This window comes from Pan paniscus, chromosome 19 (assembly GCF_029289425.2).
Source record: "Pan paniscus chromosome 19, NHGRI_mPanPan1-v2.0_pri, whole genome shotgun sequence".
Taxonomy (NCBI): Eukaryota; Metazoa; Chordata; class Mammalia; order Primates; family Hominidae; genus Pan; species Pan paniscus.
In genome coordinates this window covers 96,185,617-96,209,987 of record NC_073268.2, presented here as the reverse complement: position 1 = coordinate 96,209,987, position 24,371 = coordinate 96,185,617, and the positions used below count along the sequence as shown (strand labels likewise).

Below are 24,371 nucleotides of genomic sequence, written 5' to 3'. Positions count from 1 at the left end.
AAGAAGCACTTAAAGTGTCAGATAAGAAAGCGGTTAGTGGCTGTGCGTAGTAGCGACACCTGTGGTCCCAGGTGCTCTGGAGGCTGAGGCGGGAGGATCGCCTGTGCTCGGGAGGTGGAGGCTGCAGCGAACCGAGATCGCGCCATGGCACTCCAGCCTGGGCGACAGGGCCAGACTGTCTCAAAACAAACAAACGAACAAACCAAAAGCAGGTTAAGATGCGCAACTGGTTAAAGTTCTGCTGGGCAATTAAAAAATGATCCCGTCTGGGTTATCTTTGCTGCAGGACACGCATTAGCAGCACCGTCTACTGACAAGTGGCCTTCATTAAGAGCAAATGGCAGGCTCAGCGTGTATTTTACTTTAGAACAGCTGCTTGCCGGGCACAGTGGCTCATGCCTGTAATCCCAGCACTCTGGGAGGCCAAGGCAGGCGGATCACCTGAGGCCCCGCAGTTCAGGACCAGCCAGGACAACCCTAACCCCCCCCTCCCCCAACCCCGTCTCTACAAAAAAATTTTAAAAATTAGCCGGGCGTGGTGGCGCGCGCCTGAGGTCCCAGCTACTCCAGAGGCTGAGGCGGAGGCTACAGTGAACCCTGATCCTACCACTGCACTCCAGCCTGGGCGACGGAGCCAGACCCTGTCTCCAACTCACCAGGCAAACGGTGAAGACACACCCAGGCGCGTCCCCTAAGAGGGACGCCGGCGTCAGGGGCCCTGGCCCTCCCCAGCGCAGACCCGCCGGAGCCCAGCGCCGCGCCGGGGCCCACCACCGGCGGCCGTGAGGGTTTCCACCCGAATCTCCCCGGCGAGCTGGGCGCCTCCACTACGGGTCCGCGACGCAGTCCACCCACTGCGGGCCCGAGAGAGGACCCGTGCTCGTCATTTTTATTCGAGGCGGGGCTATCTGGGGACCCCGCCCGGAGCGGAGGCCCCTCGCGGCCCCAGCCTGTTTCCAGGGAATTCAGGGCCACACGCCGCTCAAAGAACCTCAGCGCCCCAGTCCGCGAAATCCCGCAGCCGCTACGAAACACCGCCAACTTCAGAGGTCCCACACCCTCCATCCCTTTTGTAAGGAACTGGGTGCCCCGCCCTCAACGAGATCCCGCGGGAACTGCATATGGCGCGAGAGCAGAAACACCTTACTTTTCCCTGCGGCAAACGCCCAGTTCCCTTTCACGTGACGAAGAGTGCCCCGTCCCCCAGAGGCGTGGCCGCGTCGCACGTAAGCACGTACGCACGCACGTCTCTCGCTTTGGCATACTTAAGGCCTCAGTTCTCAGCCCCGCTTGGCAGTTCTCTTAAGAGCGGCAGCGAGGTCGGCAGCGGCAGCGAGGTCGGCAGCGGCAGCGAGGTCGGCAGCGGCAGCGAGGTCGGCAGCGGCAGCGAGGTCGGCAGCGGCAGCGAGGTCGGCAGCGGCAGCGAGATCCGCTGTGCTCTTCCGCGGACTCTGAATCATGGCGACCACGGCCACGATGGCGACCTCGGGCTCGGCGCGAAAGCGGCTGCTCAAAGAGGAAGACATGACTAAAGTGGAATTCGAGACCAGCGAGGAGGTGGATGTGACCCCCACGTTCGACACCATGGGCCTGCGGGAGGACCTGCTGCGGGGCATCTACGCTTACGGTGAGCGGGCGCGGGCCGCGGGGGCCAGCCGGGGGCGAGTCGGGGGCGAGCCGGGGGCTGAGGGCCCGACTGGTGACTCCCGGGCCGGCCCTGCGCTCCGGAGGTCGTGGTCAGGGTCGAGGCTCGGGGGCCAGTGACGTCCGACCCCCACCCCCACCCCCGTCCTCGCCCTCACGCCTGGCTGTGTCGGCGCTTTCGGTGTGTGTCCCCCGTGCAGAGCTCGGCGCTGGGTCTGTCGGGGGCTGCAGCCGCTTCGAGGCGCCTGAGCGTCGTTCATTCAGCAGATAACTGTTTTCTCCCTATTAGCTTTTCTGGGTACTGGGGTTTTGGCGGTAAAGCGGATGGGTTTGCGCCTTTACGGGTTTTGAAGTTCGTTTGGGGGGAAAGCATACTGTCAGGCTGCCCGGGCAGTGGTGGTTGCTGTGAAGAACCTGCAGCGGGGTAATTGAATAGAGTGGGACTGGGAAGGAGGAGAGAATTAGTAAAGCAGAGAGGTAAGGGGCTTCGCAGGAGGGGGTGCCATTTGAGCAGAGTTCTGGATGAAGGAGACTGTTAATGAGAAGAGGGAAGAGCAGTTGGGGCAGAAGGAACAGCTGGTGCCAGGGCCTTGCAGCCCTTAGCCAGCTGCATTCCAGGAACTGAAAGAAGTCCCCTGTGGTGGGATTTTGGAGAGCTAGTCGGGGCAGATCTAGCAAAGACGTGTAGGGTGACGAATAATTTGAATTTCATTTAGAAATCTAGTGGGAAGCCACTGGAAGGTTTTAAGTAGCTATGTGACACGATCACATTTACAGTTTTAAAGATTCTTCTGGGTGTCTGTAGATTTGAGGTGAGGCGAGGCAAGGCAGGAGAGGAAACAAGAGAGTTGGGAGCTTTTGCTCCAGTTCAGGGAAGAGAGGATTGTGCTGCCTTGGAGATGGAGTACCAGGGAGCTGACAGCATTGGCTGATGGATTGAACGTGAGCGACAGAAGAAGGAGAGTTGGAGTGTTTTGAGTAAGCGGTGGTTGATGCTGCAAACATTTGGCTAGGTAGGCAGCACTCCAGAGAGTCAGAATCAGGAGCTGTCTCTTGGTATGTTTGAAAGATGTGAGGAAGTTGAGGGAGAGCCTGGAGAAGAGGTTGGGTTGGGCACATAGATGGGAATGACCAGCATCTGGGATAAATGGCCTGTGTTTAATGCTTGGGACAGGGACATTTTTTATCGTGTAGTTCTCTTCCTTTTCTTTCTTCCTTTTCCTTCTGACAGTCCTGCTCTGTCACCAAGGCTGGAGTGTAGTGGCATGATCTCAGCTTATTGCAAGTTCCACTTCTGGGGCTCAAGCGATTCCTTTGCCTCAGCCTCCCGAGTAGCTGGGATTATAGGTGTGGGCCACCACGTCCTACTAATTTTTGTATTTTTAGTAGGGAGGGGATTTTGCCATGTTGCCCAGGCTGGTCTTGAACTCCTGACCTCAGTGATCCACCAGCCTCAGCCTCCCAAAGTGATGGCATTACAGGTGTGGGCCACCCCACCTGGCCGTATCCTGTAGTTCTTGATGCCACAACTGTTTGGACAAAGTGAAGCGAAGTTGCTGAGGATGGGTGGTGAAAAAGCATCTCAGGCAGCCTCGCAGTGAGGCTGACAGCCCCACCTGGTTTCCTGGCACTCAGGCGGTCCCTGCCCTAAGACACTGTTGTTCGTTTCCCATCTATGTGCTTGCTCTTCATGAAGAGTTCAAATCATCTGCTATATTTGCGTTTGTGTTAAGATGGGAAATTGTGCTACATTTTCTTTTGTTTCTTATTTTTCGCTATGCCCCAGAACTGAGCAGAGCTACATTTAAGAGACTACCAAAAAATAATTGAAATAGAGTTTTTGTACATAAAATTTTATTTACTTGAAAAACACGTGGTTCTTCTTGAAAATAGCCTCACCCTTTGGTGTAGTAGTTGCTTTGCAAGAGAGATGGTGTTGTAGTTAGTGAGCTGCATCCAGACAGAACAACACAGGACACCCTGCAGCGTGACCCACGCAGGTTAAACGGAGTTGTAGACCTGTCAGCAACACACAGACTTAATGCTAGCTAGTAGGAGAGAACAATGGCTAGAGTGCCTTTCCTGTTTTTTTGTTTGTTTTTTTTAAATTTAAAAAGTAGTATAGGTTGTTTGTAATCCAGTCAAACGTAAGGGAGTAATTAGAGTAAAAAGTAAGTTTCTTTCCACCCCTCTACTGCAGTAACTGCCAGGAACATTTTGGCACTTATACTTCCAGATGCTGCACGCCCAGATTTTTTTTTAAAGAAAACTGGTGTCTATATTCTACAATTTGGTGGTTTTTTTAAAAATAGAGATTGATCTTTACAAATAATATCCCACGTTAGTGTAGAAATCCACTCAGCGCAATTCATTGAGCCCCTGGGTTTTGAGAGCTTGCTATGTTGAACACTGGGTTAGGCTGGAGGACAGGTTCAAAAAACAAACCATGTCTGCCCCTGAGGAGCTTACAGTACAGGGTTTCTATGCCGTCATTGTGGTGAGAGCTAATTTTTTGTTTTTATTTGCAGGTTTTGAAAAACCATCAGCAATCCAGCAACGAGCAATCAAGCAGATCATCAAAGGGAGAGATGTCATCGCACAGTAAGTTGTCCTGGGGTGCGGCGCAGGGCTGGATGTGAATTTGGGCAGCGCAGTGCAGTTAGATGCTCCGGGATGACTGTTTCCCTCAGCTTGTACACGCTCAGTTCCAACACTTTCCCTGACTTTAGCCACAGGGTTTAATAATTTTTTTAATTTGTGTTCTCTACTGTAGAAAGCTTTCATTTTCTTTTTGAGATGGAGTCTCGCTCTGTTGCCCAGGCTGGAGTGCAGTGGTGCCATCTCGGCTCACTGCAACCTTTGCCTCTCAGTTTCAAGCTATTCTCCTGCCTCACCCTCCCAAGTAGCTGGGATTACAGGCATGCACCACCATGCCCGACTAATTTTCGTATTTTTAGTAGAGACGGGGTTTCACCATGTTGGTCAGGCTGGTCTCAAACTCCTGACCTCAGGTGATCCACCCTCCTTGGCCTCCTAAAGCGCTGGGATTTCAGGCATGAGTTACCGCACCCGGCCAAGGTTTTCATTTTCTTTTTTTTTTTTTTTTTTTTTTTTGAGACGGAGTCTCGCTCTGTCGCCCAGGCTTTCATTTTCTTAGCCAGCTTTGCTTAGCGGTTTGCTGGCATGTGGAATTGTATATAACACAATTTCGGAAAAACAGACTGTGCTTTTCCTCTGCTCTCACACCACCACGACAATCATCAGCACAGAAGAAGACTTCTGTGAGCAGAGGTGTGGGGGTTTTCCAGCTGGGTGTCCTCCAGTTCAACTCTCACACCACCTGCCTGGAGATAGGCCATATCCTGCAGGTTGAGGGCTCAGTCCCCATGACTACCCTCTTTTCAGACACCAGTTCTAAGTTCGGATCTCTAGAACTTCTGACCAAGCAGCTTCAAGTTGGGTTCCCAGGATCTCCTCTTTAGGTTGGATTAATTTGCTGGAACAGCAGCTCAAAGAACTCAGGGAAACACATTTAGTGGTTTATGATAAAGGGTACTGCAGAGGATACAGATATGGGGGGAGGGGTGCAGCCTCCAAGGGGCGGGTGGTCACCTCCCGGAACCTCCTTGTGTTCCACTGTCTGTGTTCAGCCATCTAGAAGCTCTTGGAACCCAGTCCTCTTGGGTTTTTATGGAAAATTCCATGAGGTCAGCATTCTTTCCCCCATAAGGGAATAAATAGGGCAGGAGCTTTTCTGGGATAATACCATAATGCTTTTTTTAAAAAAAATTTGAAATTTAAATTGTTTACATTTTTTGAGACAGGGTCTTACTCTGTCTCCCAGACTGGAGTGCAGTCATGTGATTACAGCTCATAGCAGCCTCAAGCGATCCTCCCACCTCACCCTCCCAAGTAGCTGGGACTACAGGCACACATCACCATGCCCAATTACTTGTTATATTTTCTGTAGAGACAGGGTTTTGTTGTGTTGCCCAGGCTGCTCTCAAACTCCTGGCAATCTGTCTGCCTTGGCTTCCCAAAGCCTTGGGATTACAGGCGTGAGCCACTGTGCCCGGCCTCAACATTTTTTTTGTTAAGATATGGGGCCTCACTTCGTCACCCAGGCGGGAATGCAGTGGTGCAGTCATAGCTCACTGCAACCTCTAACTTCAAGGATTAAGGAACCGTCCCGCCTCAACCTCCCAAGTAGCTGGGACTGCCAGAATGTGCCGCCGTTCCTGGTTAGTTTTTTGTTTTGTTTAGAAATGGGGTCTCTTGCTGTATTGCCCAGGCTGGTCTCGAATTCCTGGCTTCATCCAATCCTGCCTCTGCGTCCCAGAGTGTTGGGAATACAGGCCTGAGCCACCACGCCGTGACATGAGGGTCTTTATGACTCACAATCTGAAAGGCAGGGAAGATTAGAGCCCTGCTGTGGAGCAGGTGAAAGGAGAGCAGAAGGTCAGAGAGATTGTTTCCTGAGGCCTAACAAACCCATCAATTTAATAAGACTGTAATAAGGGCTATGGGAGCTGTGAGCCAGGAACTCTGGATGAAAACTTGTATATAGCCGTATCTCCTGGCACCACAAACCCTCTTTTAATAGCTTTATCCCTCGTTTGCCTAATTTCAAAAAAGACTCATTTACACAAAAATTTCTTTGGAGGAGAGAGTTAGTCCAAAATCCTAGAAGGAAAAGAGTTGTATTTCAATAAAGGGGAGTCCTCCTTTTTCTGACACCTATGAAACGCCTCTTGAAGTTAGAGAGTCTGTGACTCCATTGCCCCCGTGCAGAAGCCATGTCTACTCTCTTCATGGACACTTAACAAGCTGTGACACTGGGCCCGAGTCCTGCCTCCTCGCAGTTAAGATGGTATTAGGTACGGGGGCTTGCTCTAAGAAGGTACCTAAGTGCCTCTGGAGCCCAGGCCTTGGAGTGCAGCTGTGGCGTGGCCTGTCCTCCCTCTAATCCCACTGCTTTTGTTTCCTTGAATAGGTCTCAGTCCGGCACAGGAAAAACAGCCACCTTCAGTATCTCAGTCCTCCAGTGTTTGGATATTCAGGTAATTTGCCATTCTTAAAAGAAACTGTTATGTAATTCTAGGAAATACTTGCTTTTTCTTCTGTAACTACAGTGTTCAAAAAGTACAATTTAAAATTTTCCAGTATGTATTGACTCAGCAAATTTTTACACAGAGTCTTAGTTGTACACTAATATTTGCACTAATATTGTGTCATGATTTGCTATTTAACTAGAGGAAGCTCTTGTCTGCAGACGAGGATCCTGACACATTAAGTTATTGTTGGATTTGCAATTTAAATGACATTAATATTTGCTAACCTGTAAGAGATGAGAAGTATGATTAATATGAGATACTATTTCTCATATTGATCTGAGTGTGAATGACTACAATCCACTTTGATAATACTGCGGATTCTCTATTTTCTGATAAATTATTTCACCAGGTTCGTGAAACTCAAGCTTTGATCTTGGCTCCCACAAGAGAGTTGGCTGTGCAGATCCAGAAGGTGAGATGGCTAAAGAGAGCGGTGTCCGATTAACAAGTACTGCTTTTGTGATTTAGTTGTGAAACACCGACTTATTTATTTAATCCAATCCTGTTTTCTGATACCTCAAAATTTTCTTCCTGATTAACATTTTGCCATGAATCATTATATAAATTGCTGGTTTGTATTAAGTCATTTTTGGTGTGGCTTGTGTGCTCTCGGTAGTTTTTTACAGCCTTAGAAATGTAGATTTTTTGCGAAAAGTCAATTTTAATAGAAATAAATTAGGCCGAGGTGGGTGGATCACCTGAGGTCAGGAGTTTGAAACCCTGTCTCTACTAAAAATACAAAAAAATTAGCTGGGCGTGGTGGCAGGCGCCTGTAATGCCAGCTACTTGGGTGGCTGAGCAGGAGAATCACTTGAACCCGGGAGGCAGAGGTTGCAGTGAGCTGAGATTGTGCCATTGTACTCTAGTCTGGGCAAGAAGAGTGAAACTCTGTCTCAAAAAAAAATAAATTGTACCCATTTTATACTTAACGTAGTATAAAGATGTATGTTTAAAAAGAGGTATATTAAGATGTTAATGTTGGTTTCTTCGGTGGATGGGATTATGAATTTTACATATTCTTTTCTGTTAATGATATAGCTTTTGTAATAAGAAACCAGCAGGCCGGGTGTGGTGGCTCACGCCTGTAATCCCAGCACTTTGAGAGGCCGAGGCAGGCCAATTAGGAGGTCAGGAGATAACGACTTCCTGAATACACATATAGGATGCACACAGCACAGTGTGCTAACACGGTGAAACCCCATCTCTACTAAAAATACAAAAACAAAATTAGCCTGGTGTGGTGGCGGGCGCCTGTAGTCCCAGCTACTCAGGAAGCTGAGGCGGGAGAATGGCGTGAACCCGGGAGGCGGAGCTTGCAGTGAGCTAAGATTGCGCTGCTGCCCCCCAGCATGGGCCACAGAGTGAGACTCCGTCTCAAAAAAAAAAAAAAAAAGCAAAATTAACTTGTTTTTGTCAGAGAAAAGAGCAGGAGAATTTTGTGGTTTGGAGATAAGAATGGCATAAATAATAATCGGTGATCATCTCGGAGAAGAAACAGTCTTTCTTTTTGGAAAATGTGGATGTTTCTCTCTCCCACCCTGGACGTGAACCTGTGCTTTGTTTCAGGGGCTGCTTGCTCTCGGTGACTACATGAATGTCCAGTGCCATGCCTGCATTGGAGGCACCAATGTTGGCGAGGACATCAGGAAGCTGGATTATGGACAGCATGTTGTCGCGGGCACTCCAGGGCGTGTTTTTGGTAAGCACTTTTGTCGCTAAAAATGGTGCTGCCGGTAGTATTTGTAAGAAGTGCTTAAATGGTACAGGACAGCTTTCGATTTGGTAGGCCGCACGGTAGACTTTTGCACCTGGGTCACTTGCAGGAGGTGGAGGGAAGGTCTCTGGAACCCTGAGACCAGTGGAATGATGAGCTCTTTCTTGGGAGCCTCAGGTGTGATTATTTCAAAATCTCATAGATGTGATTTGTCATAAGTATTTCAAAATCTCATGTTATAGATATGATTCGTCGCAGAAGCCTAAGGACACGTGCTATCAAAATGTTGGTTTTGGATGAAGCTGATGAAATGTTGAATAAAGGTATGAGTAACAAAAGAATTACTTTTCTACTGACATAATTCTTAGTTCTTAAATTTTCACAGTGTAAAATTGAAACAGCCAGTGACTGTTCTGAATGTGAATAGCGTTTTCATCGTGGAAAAACAATTGTGCCTTGGCGGCAATTATGAACAAAAAATTCCTACCTTGATTTTATTTGTTTATTCATCGTGGGTGACTCAGGCCAGCCTCTATGGCTTTTTATTTGGTATCTAGGACTCTCGGGGTGGGTTTCGTGATCCCTAGATCACTTCAGATTGAAGAAGCACCAAAGGGAAACCAGATTCCCTCAACCAGATAACACTCCGGGGGGCGGGGAGTAGGGACGGAGAGAACGCGTGGATGTGGCCTGGTGCTGTAAAAATGAGATTTCCTGTCAAACGTACCTTATCACCACTCTGCCTCTAACCCAGTGGGAACACTGGGCGTGCACCTTCCATTTCTGGGTGTGCCGCCCTAAACATCCCTCACCTGTCTTGCTCCCTGTCCCAGGTTTCAAAGAGCAGATTTACGATGTATACAGGTACCTGCCTCCAGCCACACAGGTGGTTCTCATCAGTGCCACGCTGCCACATGAGATTCTGGAGATGACCAACAAGTTCATGACCGACCCAATCCGCATCTTGGTGAAACGGTAGGAGCCCCTCTTGTCAAGTTTACTAAAACACTGGGCCGCATTTATAAAGGATTTTATGTCGTAATTTCAAAAACTTTTTATAGCCAGAGTCTGGCTGTGTTGCTGAAGCTGGTGTCAAAACCCGGACCTCAGGCTATCCTCTTGCCTGAGTGTAATGGAATTGAAAGCATGCAAATTCTTTTAAAATTCCTGTTTTAAAAAACCAAATAGGCTGGGCAACATATAGAGACCCTATCTCTACCAATAATAAAAAATTAGCCAGGTAGGGCGGCACATGCCTCTAGTCCCAGCTACTCAGGAGGCTGTGGTGGGAGGATCGCTTGAGGTCAGGAGGCTGAGGCTGCAGTGAGCTTTGATTGTGCCACTGCACTTCAGCCAGGGCAACAGAGCAAGACCCTGTCTCAAACAAAACAAAACAAAACAAAACAACCCATCTTTTACAATCCTCATTGTGGTTTGAACCAATAATTCTAAATTTAAAAATTAGGTGACTGTATTTCTTTATCAGTGTTTCATTTAGAATCGTATTCCATGTGCTGCACATTGTGAAATGTTAAGTAGGATACAGAATGGAGGCCTGTGTGACGGAAGTGGTGATAGGATGGAGGACAGGGCTGGGGCTGCTGGGTCTGCACCAGATATCACGGTGTGACCTTCTCCACCAGGGTCTCCCTGGATCCTGGCTTGGCCCACCCTCAAGTCCTAGAAGGAAGGATGAGTATGTAACAGGATTTGTCTTTGTCCTTCAGTGATGAATTGACTCTGGAAGGCATCAAGCAATTTTTCGTGGCAGTGGAGAGGGAAGAGTGGAAATTTGACACTCTGTGTGACCTCTACGACACACTGACCATCACTCAGGCGGTCATCTTCTGCAACACCAAAAGAAAGGTGAGAGGCACTGCACAGCCTCCCTGTGCTGAAGGGAAACTGCAGATTGAGTCTCTGAATGACGTCAATCAAGATTTTTCAGTAAAGGGCCAGTTTGTCCATATTTTAAGCTTTCAGGGTATGTGTTCTCTTGTAAAAGCAGCTGTAGACAATATGCAAACGGTCACGTGGCTGTGACCATTAAAACTTCATTTACAGAACAGCGATATCAGCCACCCCTAAAGATTCAGATTTTGTTGGTTGAAGGTGGACCCCAGGCCTGAGTAGTTTTAGATCCCCAGGTGATGGTAATGTGGAGGCAGACCTGAGAACTGTCGGCCACTTTCCTGAGAAAGGAGAGGAGTTGGGCTACATTCTAACAAGATTGGATTTCAAATGAGAATGAGCACACCTGGCCCCCTCCCCCCATAGAGTCATTATATGGAGAAAATGAAGTAAGAGGGTTTTGTGAGTGCACCCCAACATTTTCTGGGAAAAAGTTTGTACATCCAGTTAGGATGATTCTGAGTTTTAAGAGCAGTTACCTTATGAATATTGATACTGGTTCTGCAAATGATGCGGTAAAGTCCCGAATGCACGTCTCTGCTTTGGTATACTAGCTTGCAGTAGCATCTGTTGATTGGATTTGTAGGTGGACTGGCTGACGGAGAAAATGAGGGAAGCCAACTTCACCGTATCCTCAATGCATGGAGACATGCCCCAGAAAGAGCGGGAGTCCATCATGAAGGAGTTCCGGTCGGGCGCCAGGTGGGTCCGCTATGCTGTGGCTCTGCAGGTCAGGGTTTGCTAGACTGTGCTAAGCACTTCATATGCACTGCCTAAGTGCAGGCCCCACACCCGGGGGGATGACAAGCTTCTGCTCTGAAAGCTGAGGCCCTGGGTGAGCAGAAAACCTTCCAGTTAATGAGGGGTCCGCTGTGCTCCTGTAATACTTAGGTTGAGGTGATAACTAGCCTTAACTAGCCAGGTTGGTCACCTTGGTTACAAGTGTGTGTCTTCTTTTCCAGTAAGTAGGGGGGTTTTCTGTTCATCGTTTCGATTAGTTTAATTCCACAGTGGTCAGAAAGCGTGGATTGGGTGGTTTCATTCATTTGAACTTGATTCAGACTTCCTTCTTTGCCCACCTTGTGGTCAGCTTAACAAATGTGCTGTGTGTGTCTTTTTTTGTTTATTTTTTGAGACAGTCTCACTTCGTTACCCAGGCTGGAGTGCAGTGGTACAATCTTGGCTCACTGCAACCTCTGCCTCCTGATTTCAAGTGACTCCTGTGTCTCAGCCTCCCGAGTAGCTGGAATGGCTAATTTTTTTTTTTTTTTTTTTTTTCATTTTTAGTAGAGATGGGGTTTCACCATGTTGGCCAGGCTGGTCTCGAACTCCTGACCTCAGGTGATCCATCTGCCTCAGCCTCTGGCAGTGCTGGGATTACAAGCATAAGCCGCTGCCATGCCCGGCTGAAGTTACCGTTTTTAATTTTTTGCTAGGCAAAAGTGAAGTATTTTTCCCAATTATTGGTTTAGGACCGATTAAACAAGTTAAAGATAGTCTAGTAAAAGATGTCTATTTTTTTAATCTGATGGAGCACATGACCAAAGTAACTAAATCCACCAACAGCCCCTCTGCACAGGGGTTTCTGGTGCTGTCCCTGAGGCTTCACGTTTGCAGACAGACTGTTGAGAGAGGAGAATCTCATATATTTTGGACCTGCAGCCAGGATTCCTTAAAATTAGCAATGGAAGCAAGTCCAGTCTTACACTTGTATGAGTAATTTAATCACCTCAAACACTCTTTCTTTTTGCAGCCGAGTGCTTATTTCTACAGATGTCTGGGCCAGGGGGTTGGATGTCCCTCAGGTGTCCCTCATCATTAACTACGATCTCCCCAATAACAGAGAATTGTACATACACAGGTAGGGTGCAAGCTCTCATTGGCTTCACTTCTGTGACACATTTACTAAATCTTGATTGTTATATATACTAACTGTAATATTGTTTTATTCCTGAAGAATTGGGAGATCAGGTCGATACGGCCGGAAGGGTGTGGCCATTAACTTTGTAAAGAATGACGACATCCGCATCCTCAGAGATATCGAGCAGTACTATTCCACTCAGATTGATGAGATGCCGATGAACGGTAGGAAATCGTCCACCTCTACTGTAATTGTAGAGGGAACTTCCCTATTCTTAGTTTGGGGCACTTGCGTTTGTTTTTTTGTTGTTGTGGTTTGTTTTGTTTTGTTTTTGAGACGAAGTTTCGCTCTGTCACCCAGGCTGGAGTGCAGTGGCGCGATTTCGGCTCACTGCAACCTCTGCCTCCTGGGTTCAAGCAATTCTCCTGCCTCAGCCTCCTGAGTGGCTGGAATTACAGATGCGTGCACCATAGCCAGCTAATTTTTGTATTTTTAGTAGAGACAGGGTTTCACCATGTTGGCCAGGCTGGTCTCGAGCTCCTGGCCTCAAATGATCCGCCCACCTCAGCCTCCCAAAGTGCTGGGATTACAGGCGTGAGCCACTATGTCTGGCCTGTTTTTTGTTTTGAGAAGTCTGTTGTGAGGTTTTAGTTAAATTTACGTTAACAAATTTTCATTTTGTTTGTGTTGTTCCTTAATCTGTTTCTTTCTTCACTTTCAGTTGCTGATCTTATCTGAAGCAGCAGATCAGTTGGATGAGGGAGACTGTTCACCTGCTGTGTACTCCTGTTTGGAAGTATTTGGATCCAGATTCTACTTGATGGGGTTTATATGGACTTTCTTCTCATAAATGGCCTCCCGTCTCCCTTCCTTTGAAGAGGATATGGGGATTCTGCTCCCTTTTCTTATTTACATGTAAATAATACATTGTTCTAAGTCTTTTTCATTAAAAATTTAAAACTTTTCCCATAAACTCTATACTTCTAAGGTGCCAGCAGCTTCTCTAGTAACTTACTGTGTAGTCTTGGGTCATTTCACTCACTTTTCTTTTTTTCTTTTCTTTTTTTTTTTGAGACAGAGTCTCCCTCTGTTGCCCAGGCTGGAGCGCAGTGGCGCGATCTCTCACCGCAAGCTCCACTTCCTGGGTTCATGCCATTCTCCTACCTCAGCCTCCCACGTAGCTGGGAGTACAGGCGGCCGCCACCATGCCAGGCTAATTTTTTTGTATTTTCAGTAGAGACGGGGTATCACCGTGTTAGCCAAGATGGTCTCGATCTCCTGACCTCGTGATCCACCCACCTCGGCCTCCCAAAGTGCTGGGATTAAAGGCGTGAGCCACTGCACCTGGCCCATTTCACTCACTTCTCTAATCTTTTTTTTTGGAAAGAGTTTCATCGTTGATGAGTTTTGCTCTGCTGCCCAGGCTGAAGAGCAGTGGCACCATCACAACTCATTGCAGCCACAACCTCTTGGGCTCAAGCGATCCTCTCACCTCAGCCTCCTGAGTAGCTGGGACTACAGGTGCATGCCAGCACATCTGGCTAATATTTAAATTTTCTGTAGTGACAGGGTCTCACTTTGTGGCCTAGGCTGGTCTGTCACTCATGGGTTTAAGTGATTCTCCCATCTTGGCCTTACAAAGTGCTGGGATAACAGGTGTGAGCCACCATGCCTGGCCTCATTTTTCTAATTTTTTTGTTTGTTTTTCTGAGAGCCCAGGATCTCCCTGTCGCCCAGGCAGGAGTATAGTGGCAGGATCATGACTTACCACAATGTTGACAAACTACAACAGATAATTATCTGTTTAGATATTTAAATTATTAAAGTATTTAAGTTATCTGTTGAAATAGTTAAAGTAATTACCTGTAGCTTTATAGGCACACAGCACCACAGCTGCCCAATTTTTAATTTTTTCAAGACAGGGTCTCCCTCTGTTGACCAGGCTGGTCTTAAACTCCTGACTTCAAGCAGTCCTCCCGCCTCAGCCTCTCAAAGTGCTGGGATTACACACAAAGTGCTGGGATTACACACCGGGCTCTAATATTTGAAATGGAAATGTTAAAACTGGCCCCTCCCTTCCTGAAATTAGTTGGGATGATAATCTTTATTTCAGGGTTAGGGTGAGCTTGGAAATATTTTTAAATTTCATCAGGTGATTCCTACTTGAAGGCATCTGAAATTCTATAGTTTATGAATGGAACTTCCTTTCACTGAAACTGTGACTGGACCCTTGCTAGCCAGCTGGTGGCTGGTAGACCAGCTGCATCATCAGGAGTTGGTTAGAAATGCAAGTGCTCCGGCCCTGTCCTGGCTTGCTGAGTGAGAACCTGCAGGTAACAAGACTCCCAGGTGGCACTGCTGGCCGAGCGGGAGGAGCACGAGACTACAGGCCCAGGCAGCTTAATGAGTTCCTGGCAAGGAGGAACCAGATACAGGTGTGTTCAGGGCATTTGCTCAGCAGCAGTGGGGAGTGACGCCCACCACAGCTCTGGCTAGTGCCAGCCTCAATGTCCATCTCTGCAGGCGCCTGAGCTCACTGAGGCTCACCTGGTCTCATCAGGAGCTCCTGCCAAGCTTGTGTCAGAGGTGAGGAGTGGCTCAGGTTTCCACACAGTCACTCCGGAGGACAGAAGGCCTCCATTACCAGTAAGAATGATTCTAGATGAATAAGCACGTGGTGTTACAGTGGAGGAGGCAGCATTGGTGCCTTGGGGAGGAGATGGCAGGAGAAGGGGTGGGGCTTAAGCTACCCCACACACTGTCTAGGAAAGGTCATCCTAAAAGGAAAAATACAGAACAAGTGTTCATAAAAATGTCAAACTGTACTGACAAATCAGAAATGGTATGTGATTCTCCAAGATTTAAAAACCACCAGTCCTAAAGGTTGACAAGGAAAGTTTCCAGACTTTCTGGAGAGCAGCCTGGCCCTTGGGCAGTCAGTGATGAAAATGCTATTTCCCTTTGGTGGTGTGTGGTTCTGCTGTAGACAGCTGTCTGGAATGTGGACTTCTCCAGGAAGTTGAGCGTTGCTCCTGCCTATACCAGGGAAGGATGCTAAGTGCTCATGGATGGGGGCATGGTGCGGGACAAGGTGGAACATTTGCAGTGATGCTGGGAAGAGAAGGATACACGAGGTAGAGAACTCATGGAGGTTCTTGGGAGGGTGGTTTGGGGCCAGGATCCTCCCAGAGTCCAGATGGAGTCAAGTTCAGGCAGGGGGTCTGCTGAGCCTTGCTAGGTAGGTATCACTGGGCCTCTGGTCAGGTGGAAAAACTGGCTCTAGATCCTGAGGGGCTTCCCAAGGTCCCCAGCAACCAAATCCAGATGAAAAACCCCTGGGTTATGTACTTCATTACAAAAGTATAATCTCACTGAAAAAAAACATAGAAATGCATAATTTGAAAAAGTCATCCTTAATCCTCCTACCCAGATATAACTCACAATTTGATGACTGTCCATCCAGTATTTTATCTTGTACATCTACCTGTACATAAAGACCTTTTTAACCCAAAATTGTAACCCACTTTGCCATTATTAACTCAGGTTTTTGCTTAGTAATGTATCATACATATTTCACTATGTTAAAAAAAAAAAAAAAAAAAAAGCTACTTTTCCAGCCTCTATACCATGCCTCCTTTGGAAGCAGTTGAAGATTCATTAGAATAATCTTTTATTTGTTTATTTTTTTGAGATGGAGTTTCGCTCTTGTTGCCCAGGCTGGAGTACAATGGTGTGATCTCGGCTCACTGCAACCTCCACCTCCTGGGTTCAAGCGATTCTCCTGCCTCAGCCTCCTGAGTAGCTGGGATTACAGGCGCCCACCACCACACCTGGCTAATTTTTCATATTTCTAATAGAGTTGGGGTTTCACCATGTTGGCCAGGCTGGTCTCAAATTCCTGACCTCATGTGATCCTCCTGCCTTGGTCTCCCAAAGTGCTGGGATTAGGCATGAGCCACTGTGCCCACCCAGAATAATCTTTAGAAGTGATTTTCTTGATCAAGGTACATGTTTCAAATTAACGTTGCAGAAAGATTTTCCACCAATTTATACTCCTAATGGTATATTTTCTGGGTTTTTTTTTTTTTTTGGGTGGTTGAAATTTATTCAACAAATACATATAGGATGCCTTGTCTTAAAGCCAGGCAATTTTCCTAAAAGAATAACCACATAAAAAGGGTTCTAACCAAGAGCTAGAGTGTCCTGACCTTTTGAGGTATGTCTAAAGTATAGAAATAGAATGGTAATGTTGATGCTGTTGGCATGTTTGTAGTAAGATTGTTTAAAATAATACATAGACATAAAATGTATGACGAAAATAGCACAGCACCGAAGATACTGTCAAGATTCTTACACTATTACTTGAAGGCAGATTGTGATGAATTAAAGATGTGAAACATATATAAAAGTGTTAAGCAATTTTTAGGTATGAACCTTTAAAGCAATACAAAAATGTGAAACAAATAAACAGCCAACGTAGGAGACAAAATAAGAGTTCTAAGGAATACTTAATCTAAGAATCCTGAAAAGGAAGGAAAAGGGAACAGAGAACTTATGAGATGGACAAATACAAAACGGTAGTAGGTTGAAAATAACCATGTCAATAATTACATTTATTGCAGATCGTCTGTCTCACCTCAAACTGAAAGAAAAGCAAGCTAAACCCAAAGGAAGCAGAAGAAAGGAAATAATAAAGATGAGAGTAGAAATAAATGAATAGAAAAATAATAGAGAAAATCAATAAAACCAACGGTTCATTCTTTGAAAAGATCAACAAAATTGACACATCTTTAGCAAGTCTAAGGAAAAATATGTTCAAATAACTAAAATCAAGAATGAAAGAGGTGATGGCACAGCTGACTGTACAGAATACAAAGTATCAGTGCCATGGATTGTTTGCCAACAGATGAACCTTGATAAAATGGAGAAATTCCTAGGAAAAACAGATTAAATCAGTAATCAAACTTTCAACAAAGGAAAGCCAAGGCTTGTGAATCCTGCTAAGCTTTTACAGAATTATCACCATCACAATTTTTTTTTTTTTTTTTTTTTGACACAGAGTCTCACACTGTTGCCTGGGCTGGTGTGCAGTGGCACAATCTTGGCTTGCTGCAACCTCCGCCTCCTGGGTTCAAGTGATTCCCTTGCCTCAGCCTCCCAGTAGCTAGGATTACAGGTGCCTGCCACCACATCCGGTTAATTTTTTGTATTTTTAGTAGAGACGGCGTTTTACTGGGTTGGCCGGGCTGATCTCAAACTCCTGATCTTGTGATCTGCCCCCGTCAGATTCCCAAAGTGCTGGATCACGAAATCTTTCAAAAAATACAAGGCAGAACATTTCCCAACTCACCCTGAGGCCAGCATTACCTGACACCAAAACAAAGCTACCACAAGAAAAAACTAGATCAATATCATATGAATGTAGATGTAAAAATCCTCAAAAAACTGGCAAAACAAATCCAGCAACATATAAAAAGGATTGTACACTGACAAAGTGGGATTTATCGCAGGAATGGAAAGTTGGTTTAATATCCAAAAATCTGTCAATGTAATACACCCTATCAATAGAATAAAGGACAAAGTCCACATGATGATTTACAGATGCAGAAAAAGCACTGGACAAAATCCAGCACCTTTTCAAGATAGAAAATAAGAATGGAAGGGGGCTGCTTCAACCTGATAAACAGCATCGATGAAAAACCACAGCATTACCCGCTAAGGTTGGGAAAAAAACAAGAATGCTCTTGCCACGTCTATTCCAACATTGTACTGGAAGTTACGAGCCAGGACAATTAAGCAAGAAAAGAAATAAGGCATCCAGATCGCAAAGGAAGCATCAAAACTCTCTAGTCACAGATGACATGATTTATACCTAGAAAATCTTAAGGAATTGACACATTTAAAAAATCACCAATCAGAACTTATAAATGAGGTCAGCAAGGTTGCAGAATATATGTTCAACATAGGAAAGCCAGTGTTTCTGTACACTAGCAGTGTGAACAACCTGAAAATGAAATTAAGAAAATAATTCCATTTACAATTGCATCAAAAAGAGTGAAATATGTAGGAATAAATTTAACAAAAGAAGGGCTATACTTGTTCACCGAAAACTACAAATAGCTTGTTGAAAGGCATTGCAAACCTAAATATATAAATGTCCCAGGTTCATGGATTGGAAGATAACTTTCCCAAACTGACTGATAGAGTTAGTTAGGCTTTGTGTCTCCACCCAGATCTCATCTTGAATTGTAATCCCCCTAATCCCCACATGTCAAGGGACAGACAAGGTGGAGGTAATTGAATCATGGGAGCAGTTCCCCCCATGCTATTCTTGTGATAGTGAGTTCTCACAAGATCTGATGGTTTTATAAGGGGCTCTTCCCACTTCACTTGGCACTTCTTGCCACCTTGGGAAAAAGGTTCCTGCTTCGTCTTCGCCTTCCACCATGATTGTAAGTTTCCTGAGGTCTCCCCAGCCACACTGAACTGTGAGTCAATTAAACTTCTTTCCTTTTGAAAGCACCCGGGCTCAGGCAGTTCTTTATAGCAATATGAAAATGGACTAATATACTGCTCTGCAGTGTTTAGGAGAATGTGGAGAAACTGGAAGCCCCATACATTGCTAGTGGGATTGTAAACAGGCACAGCCTTTATGGAAAACAGCCTGGCAGTTCCTCAAAATGTTGAACATAGGAGTTGACCTAGCAATTCTCCTCCTAGGTCTATACTCAAGAGAATTAAAACAAAAAATCTGCACACATAAAGCTAATGTGTTCATAGCATTGTTCATAAGACCCAAAAAGTGGACACAAGCCAGATGTTCATCAGCTGTAAGCAAAACTGGTGAATCCACACAATATTACTTGGCAATAAAAAGGCATGAAGTGCTGACACACTACAACCTGGATGAACCTCGGCAATATGCTAGGTGGAAGAAGGCAGACACAAAAGACCACACGTGGTGTGATTCCATTTACATGAAACGTCCTGAACAGGTAGATCCATAGAGAGATTAGCAGGAAACCATTCACAGTGGTTTCAGGAGCTTGAGGGGGGAGGAGGGGGATGGGTGAAACGAGGAGTGGCTGAAAATGAGTATAGGGTTTCTTTTGAAGGTGATAATAATGTTCTGGAATTAGATAATCGTGATGGTTGTACAAGTGTACTAAAAACTGAATTGCATACTTTAAAATGGTAAATGTTATGGTGTGTGAATTACATCTCAGCACAAATATCATGAGGAATCTCATGCATCCCCCTCTAAAATTACACTTACAAACCAAAAGCACGAGCAAGGGAAAACAAGCAAATTGCCTACTGCAAAATTAAAAGACAGATATTGTTAGGCTGGGCTATAAAGCCATACACAACTATATACTGTTGCTTATGAGAAATATAAAGACAAAAGTGAAAAGATGGAGAAAAATACACCATGGTAATGCACACATCAAAATAAACCTGAAGCAGCTCTATTAATATTAGACAAAGGAGATCTCAGAGCAAAGAATATTGCAAGGGACAAAGAGAGTCATTTGATGATGATAAAGGGGTAATTCATTAAAAGGATATAACAATACTAAATACCTATGCACCTAATAACAGAGCTTCAAAATACAGGAAATATAGGAAGGAAAAATGGATAAAACTGCAAGGGGAAATAGACAAATCCACAGTGGCAATTGGGGCTTTCAGTAACCCTCTCAGGAACAAGGCATAGGTGTCCTCTCCCTTCTGTTCAATATTACACTGTGGATTCTGGCCAGTGCAACAAGGCAAGAGAAAGAAAAGGCCTCCAGGGTGGAAAAGAAGAAGGCTTTCTTCACAGATTATATGTTTCTCTATGTAGAAAATCCTAAGGAGTCTACCACAAAGCTACTGGAACTAATAATTGAGTTTCGGGAAGCTAGCATTCTACAAAGTCAATATAGAAGAGTCAGTTGTATTCCTATATGCCCGGAATGAACACTTGGAATGGGAAATTTGGAAAACACCACCATATACGGTACCATCAAATACATGAAATACTTGGGGGTATATTTGACAAAAGATGAGCAAGCTCTGTAATTGAAAGCTACAAAACGTTGCTGTGAGAATTAAAGATGTAAATAAATGAGAGATACACTGAGCAGATTGGAAGAGTCGATATTGTTAAGACATCAGTTCTCCCCAGGTTTATGTACAGACTCAACACAATTCCAACCAAAATATCAGGAAGCCTTTTTTGGGAGAGTGGGGATAGGGCTAAACATTGACAAGCTAGTTCTAGAAGTTATATGAAAATACAAAGGATCTAGCATAGCCAAAACAACTTTGGAAAAGTGCACCAAACTACTCCTGATACCAAGAAATAATATAAAGCTACAGTAGCAAAGGCAGTGTGGTATAGTCATAAATATAGACCTGGTGTAGATCCAGGGAAAACAGTAGAAAGTTCAGAAAGACTACACATTTATGGTCAATGGATTTCCAACAAAGGCACTTAAGCAGTTTTATGGGGAAAGCATAATGATTTTTGGTTGTGTGTGTGTGTGTGTGTGTGTGTTTTGAGATAGTCCAGCTCTGTCACCCACACTGGAGTGCAGTGGCCACAATTATAGCTTACAGCAGCCTCGACCTCCTGAGATCCAGGAATCCTCCCACCTGAGCCTCCTTAGTAACTGGAACCACAGGCATGTGCTGCTGCATGCATCCAATTTTTTATTTTTTTATTTTTAGTTTTAAAATTTATTTATTTTGAGACAGAGTCTCGCTCTGTCACCCAGGCTGGAGTGCAGTGGCACGATCTCAGCTCACTGCAAGCTCCACCTCCCGGGTTCACACCATTCTCCTGCCCCAGCCTCCCGAGTAGCTGGGACTACAGGCAGCCGCCACCACGTCCGGCTAATTTGTATTTTTAGTAGAGACGGGGTTTCACCGTGTTAGCCAGGATGGTCTCGATCTCCTGACCTCGTGATCCACCTGCCTCGGCCTCCCAAAGTGCTGGGATTACAGGCGTGAGTCACTGTGCCCGGCCTAATTTTTTGCTTTTTGTAGAGATGGGGTCTTGCTGTGTTGCCCAGGCTGGTCTCTAACTCCTGCTCAAGAACTCCTCCTGTCCCGGTCTCCCAGTGTTGGGATTATAGGCAGGAGCCACCACACTGGCCCAATAAAGAAGCTTTATGTGGTAGGTAGAATAATTGTCCTCAAAGATTGCCAGGTCCAAATCTCTGGACCTTGTGAATATGTCACATTACATGACAATAGGGACTTCGCAGAAGTACGTGCAGGATCTTGGATGGGGGATCCTGGATTATCTAGGTGGACACAATCTAATCTCATGAGCCCTTAAAAGTCAAGACTATTCTTTGGCTATGGTTGGTCAGAGAATGATGTGATGGAAGGAAGGACAGGCATGAGAGGGACTCCAGTCCCTCATTTCTGGGGTTGAAAAAGGCATGAGCCAAGATATGGGGGAAGCCTCTGTAGGCTGAGAAGGACCTCTGACTGACAGAAGGGAAACAGAGACCTCAGTGCTACAACTGCATGAAACAATTCTGCCAGTAGCCCATGTGGGCAAGGAGACGGATTCTCCCCTGGAGCTTCTGGAAAGGAAGGCAGCCCTGCTGACACCCTGATTTCAGTCAGGAGAGCCCTTGTATCAAATTTCTGACCTATGGAACTGTGATGAAATACATCTGTGTTATTTTAATTCCCTCAAACTGTGGTCATGTGTTACGGCAGCACTAGAAAATTGACGTATGTTATAACTCTATAATAAGGAACGACCCAGTTTAACCATGGGCAAAAGAGGCGAACAGACACTTTACCAAAGAAGATTGATGGATGACAGATAAGTGGGGGAAAAGATGTTCAACATCAATAGTCATTAGGGGAGTGTAAGAGCCACAGTGAGATACACAGTCACTAGAATGGCTAAAAGGAAACAGACCACGCCAATGCTGGCCCGGATACGCAGCCCCTGCCAACTCCCCTGCACAGTCGGGAGGAATGCAGAATGGTGCAGCGATTTGGAAACAGTTTGGCAGCCTCTTAAACAATGAATAGTTTACCCCCCATATGAACTGACCACATCATCCTTGCTATTTGCCCAAGAGAAACAAAATAATGTCAAAGACTTGTCCATGACTGCTCATAGCAGCTTTATTCATAATAGCCAAAAATTGCAGAGAGGGGCTGAGGGTGATGGCCCACGTTTGTAATCCCAGCACTTTCAGAGGCCAAGGCAGGAGGATGACTTGAGGCCAGGAGTTCCAGACCAGCCTGGGAAACACAGTGAGACACCATCTCTACAAAATATTTAAAAAATTAGCCCCATGTGTTGGTGCATGCCTGTAGTCCCAGCTGCTCAGGAGGGTGAGGTGGGAGGATCACTTCAACCCATGAGGTTGAGGCTATGGTGAGCTATGATGGTGCCACTGCACTCCTGCTTGGGTGACAGAGCAAGACCCTGTTTTTGTTTTGTTTTGTTTTTTGAGATGGAGTCTCGCTCTGTTGCCCACGCTGGAGTGCAATGGCACGATCTCGGCTCACAGCAAACTCCGCCTCCTGGATTCAAGCAATTCTCCTGCCTCAGCCTCCCAAGTAGCTGGGATTACAGGCGCCCACCACCACGCCCGGCTAATTTTTGTATTTTTAGTAGAGATGGGGTTTCCCCATGTTGGCCAGGCTAGCCGTGAACTCCTGACCTCAGGTGATCTGCCTGCCTCAGCCTCCCAAAGTGCTGGGATTACAGGCATGAGCCACCACGCGCAGCCAAGACCCTGTCTTTAAACAAACAAACAAAAAAATCGAAAACAATTCTGATATCCATAAAGGACAGATAAAGAAATGGTGGCATTTGCATACAACGGAAAACCATTTAGCCACTAAAAAGGATGAGTTATTGATGGATAAATCTCAAAGAAATTATGTTGAGTAGTGTGTGACCAAAAAATTCCCCTTTATACAAAATTCTATAAAATACAAAGAAATATATTTTGACAAAAAACATACCAGTGGTTTCCATTCAGTGGGTGGCTGGAGACTGGAGTGAGGGGATTCCAAAGAGGAGAAGGAAACTTTGAGGGTGATGGAGATGGTCACCATCTTAACTGTAGAGCTGGTTCACAGACATTCACATGTCAAAACGGATCAATTTGCACGTTTTAAATATGTGCGGTGCATTGTCCATTGATTATATTCTCTCACGTGGGCATCACCGACAGGAGTTCTGTCTATTTCAGTCACCGTTTCACCCAACTCCTGGAACAGAGCCTGACGCAGGGTGGGTGCCCAGCACACGTGGGGAAGAACAGTGAGTGTCCGGCTGCACGCAGGGTTCTGACTGTGCTTCCAGCCCGGATGCTCTGCTCTTCCCACACACCCTCTTCCTTGTGAGGCAGCTGGAAGCACTCTGTTGCCTGCATTCCCGGTTCCCGACGTCACACCTGGGTTGTTTGGGAGGCCAAGGGAACAGCTGTAGGTGCCACTGCAGAAGTCCGTCTTCTCTGCTAATGCTGAGCTTTTTTCTCTCTTGTCCCTGGCATGCAAATGACCAGCCTGTTCACATTCCACCCTCTCACCTGGGCCTTCCCTCTGGCCCTCACCCACCATAATCCTGGTCATGTGGCCTTCTGCAGGCAAGTATGTGGGGGTGGGGTGGTATAGGGGCACCATCCCTTGTCCTAGCTCCTCTCGGAGCCTCCACCAGATCAGGAAGAGCAGGCAGAAGGCCCACAGGGCCCCACAGTGGCCGCCAGAGGGCTTCTCTGCAGGCCATGTAACGGATTATTGATGTCATCGATTTGCAAAAAGGAAAGCTGGGCCTTTGTGGAGACACACCTGGAGGCTGCTGCCAGGCAGCACTGATTCTTCCTTGGAGTGGGCTGGGAAGGCAATCGTCTTCCGAACGCTAAGGACCTGTGGGCTCCACGCCGGGCCTTTGACTAATGTCTTACACTTGGAGATTCTCTGCTGCTTTCTATCATCAGCCCTGGCTTTCTGATCCATTCCCCACCAGGCAAGGAAAGAAAGGAAGCGTTTATATTAATCTATACCAGTGTAAACGGGAAAGAACGCACCACCCCTTGCAGGACCAGCCACAGAATTTGCCAAGGGCCCGTCACAAAATGAACAAGGCTGTGGGGCC

General features: G+C 46.2%; 1 protein-coding gene across 1 annotated transcript; it reads left to right on the top strand.

Annotated features, from left to right (window-relative positions):
* The first annotated feature begins 1,449 nt into the window (after positions 1–1,449).
* Positions 1,450–13,208, top strand: LOC117978379 (eukaryotic initiation factor 4A-III). The gene is made up of 12 exons (XM_055101881.2): positions 1,450–1,627; positions 4,173–4,245; positions 6,638–6,704; positions 7,108–7,170; positions 8,325–8,457; positions 8,715–8,795; positions 9,306–9,447; positions 10,200–10,338; positions 10,970–11,085; positions 12,137–12,244; positions 12,341–12,468; positions 12,966–13,208. The coding sequence occupies exons 1-12, from the start codon at positions 1,459–1,461 to the stop codon at positions 12,980–12,982; spliced, it is 1,236 nt and encodes a 411-aa protein (XP_054957856.1). The 5' UTR covers positions 1,450–1,458; the 3' UTR covers positions 12,983–13,208.
* The last annotated feature ends 11,163 nt before the right edge of the window (positions 13,209–24,371 follow it).

Coding starts and splice junctions, on each gene's coding strand:
- LOC117978379 (XM_055101881.2), top strand. CDS start 1,459: ATGGCGACCACGGCCACGATGGCGACCTCGGGCTCGGCGCGAAAGCGG. Junction 7,171..8,324: donor TGGCTGTGCAGATCCAGAAG/GTGAGATGGCTA, acceptor GCTTTGTTTCAG/GGGCTGCTTGCTCTCGGTGA. Junction 12,245..12,340: donor AGAGAATTGTACATACACAG/GTAGGGTGCAAG, acceptor TTATTCCTGAAG/AATTGGGAGATCAGGTCGAT.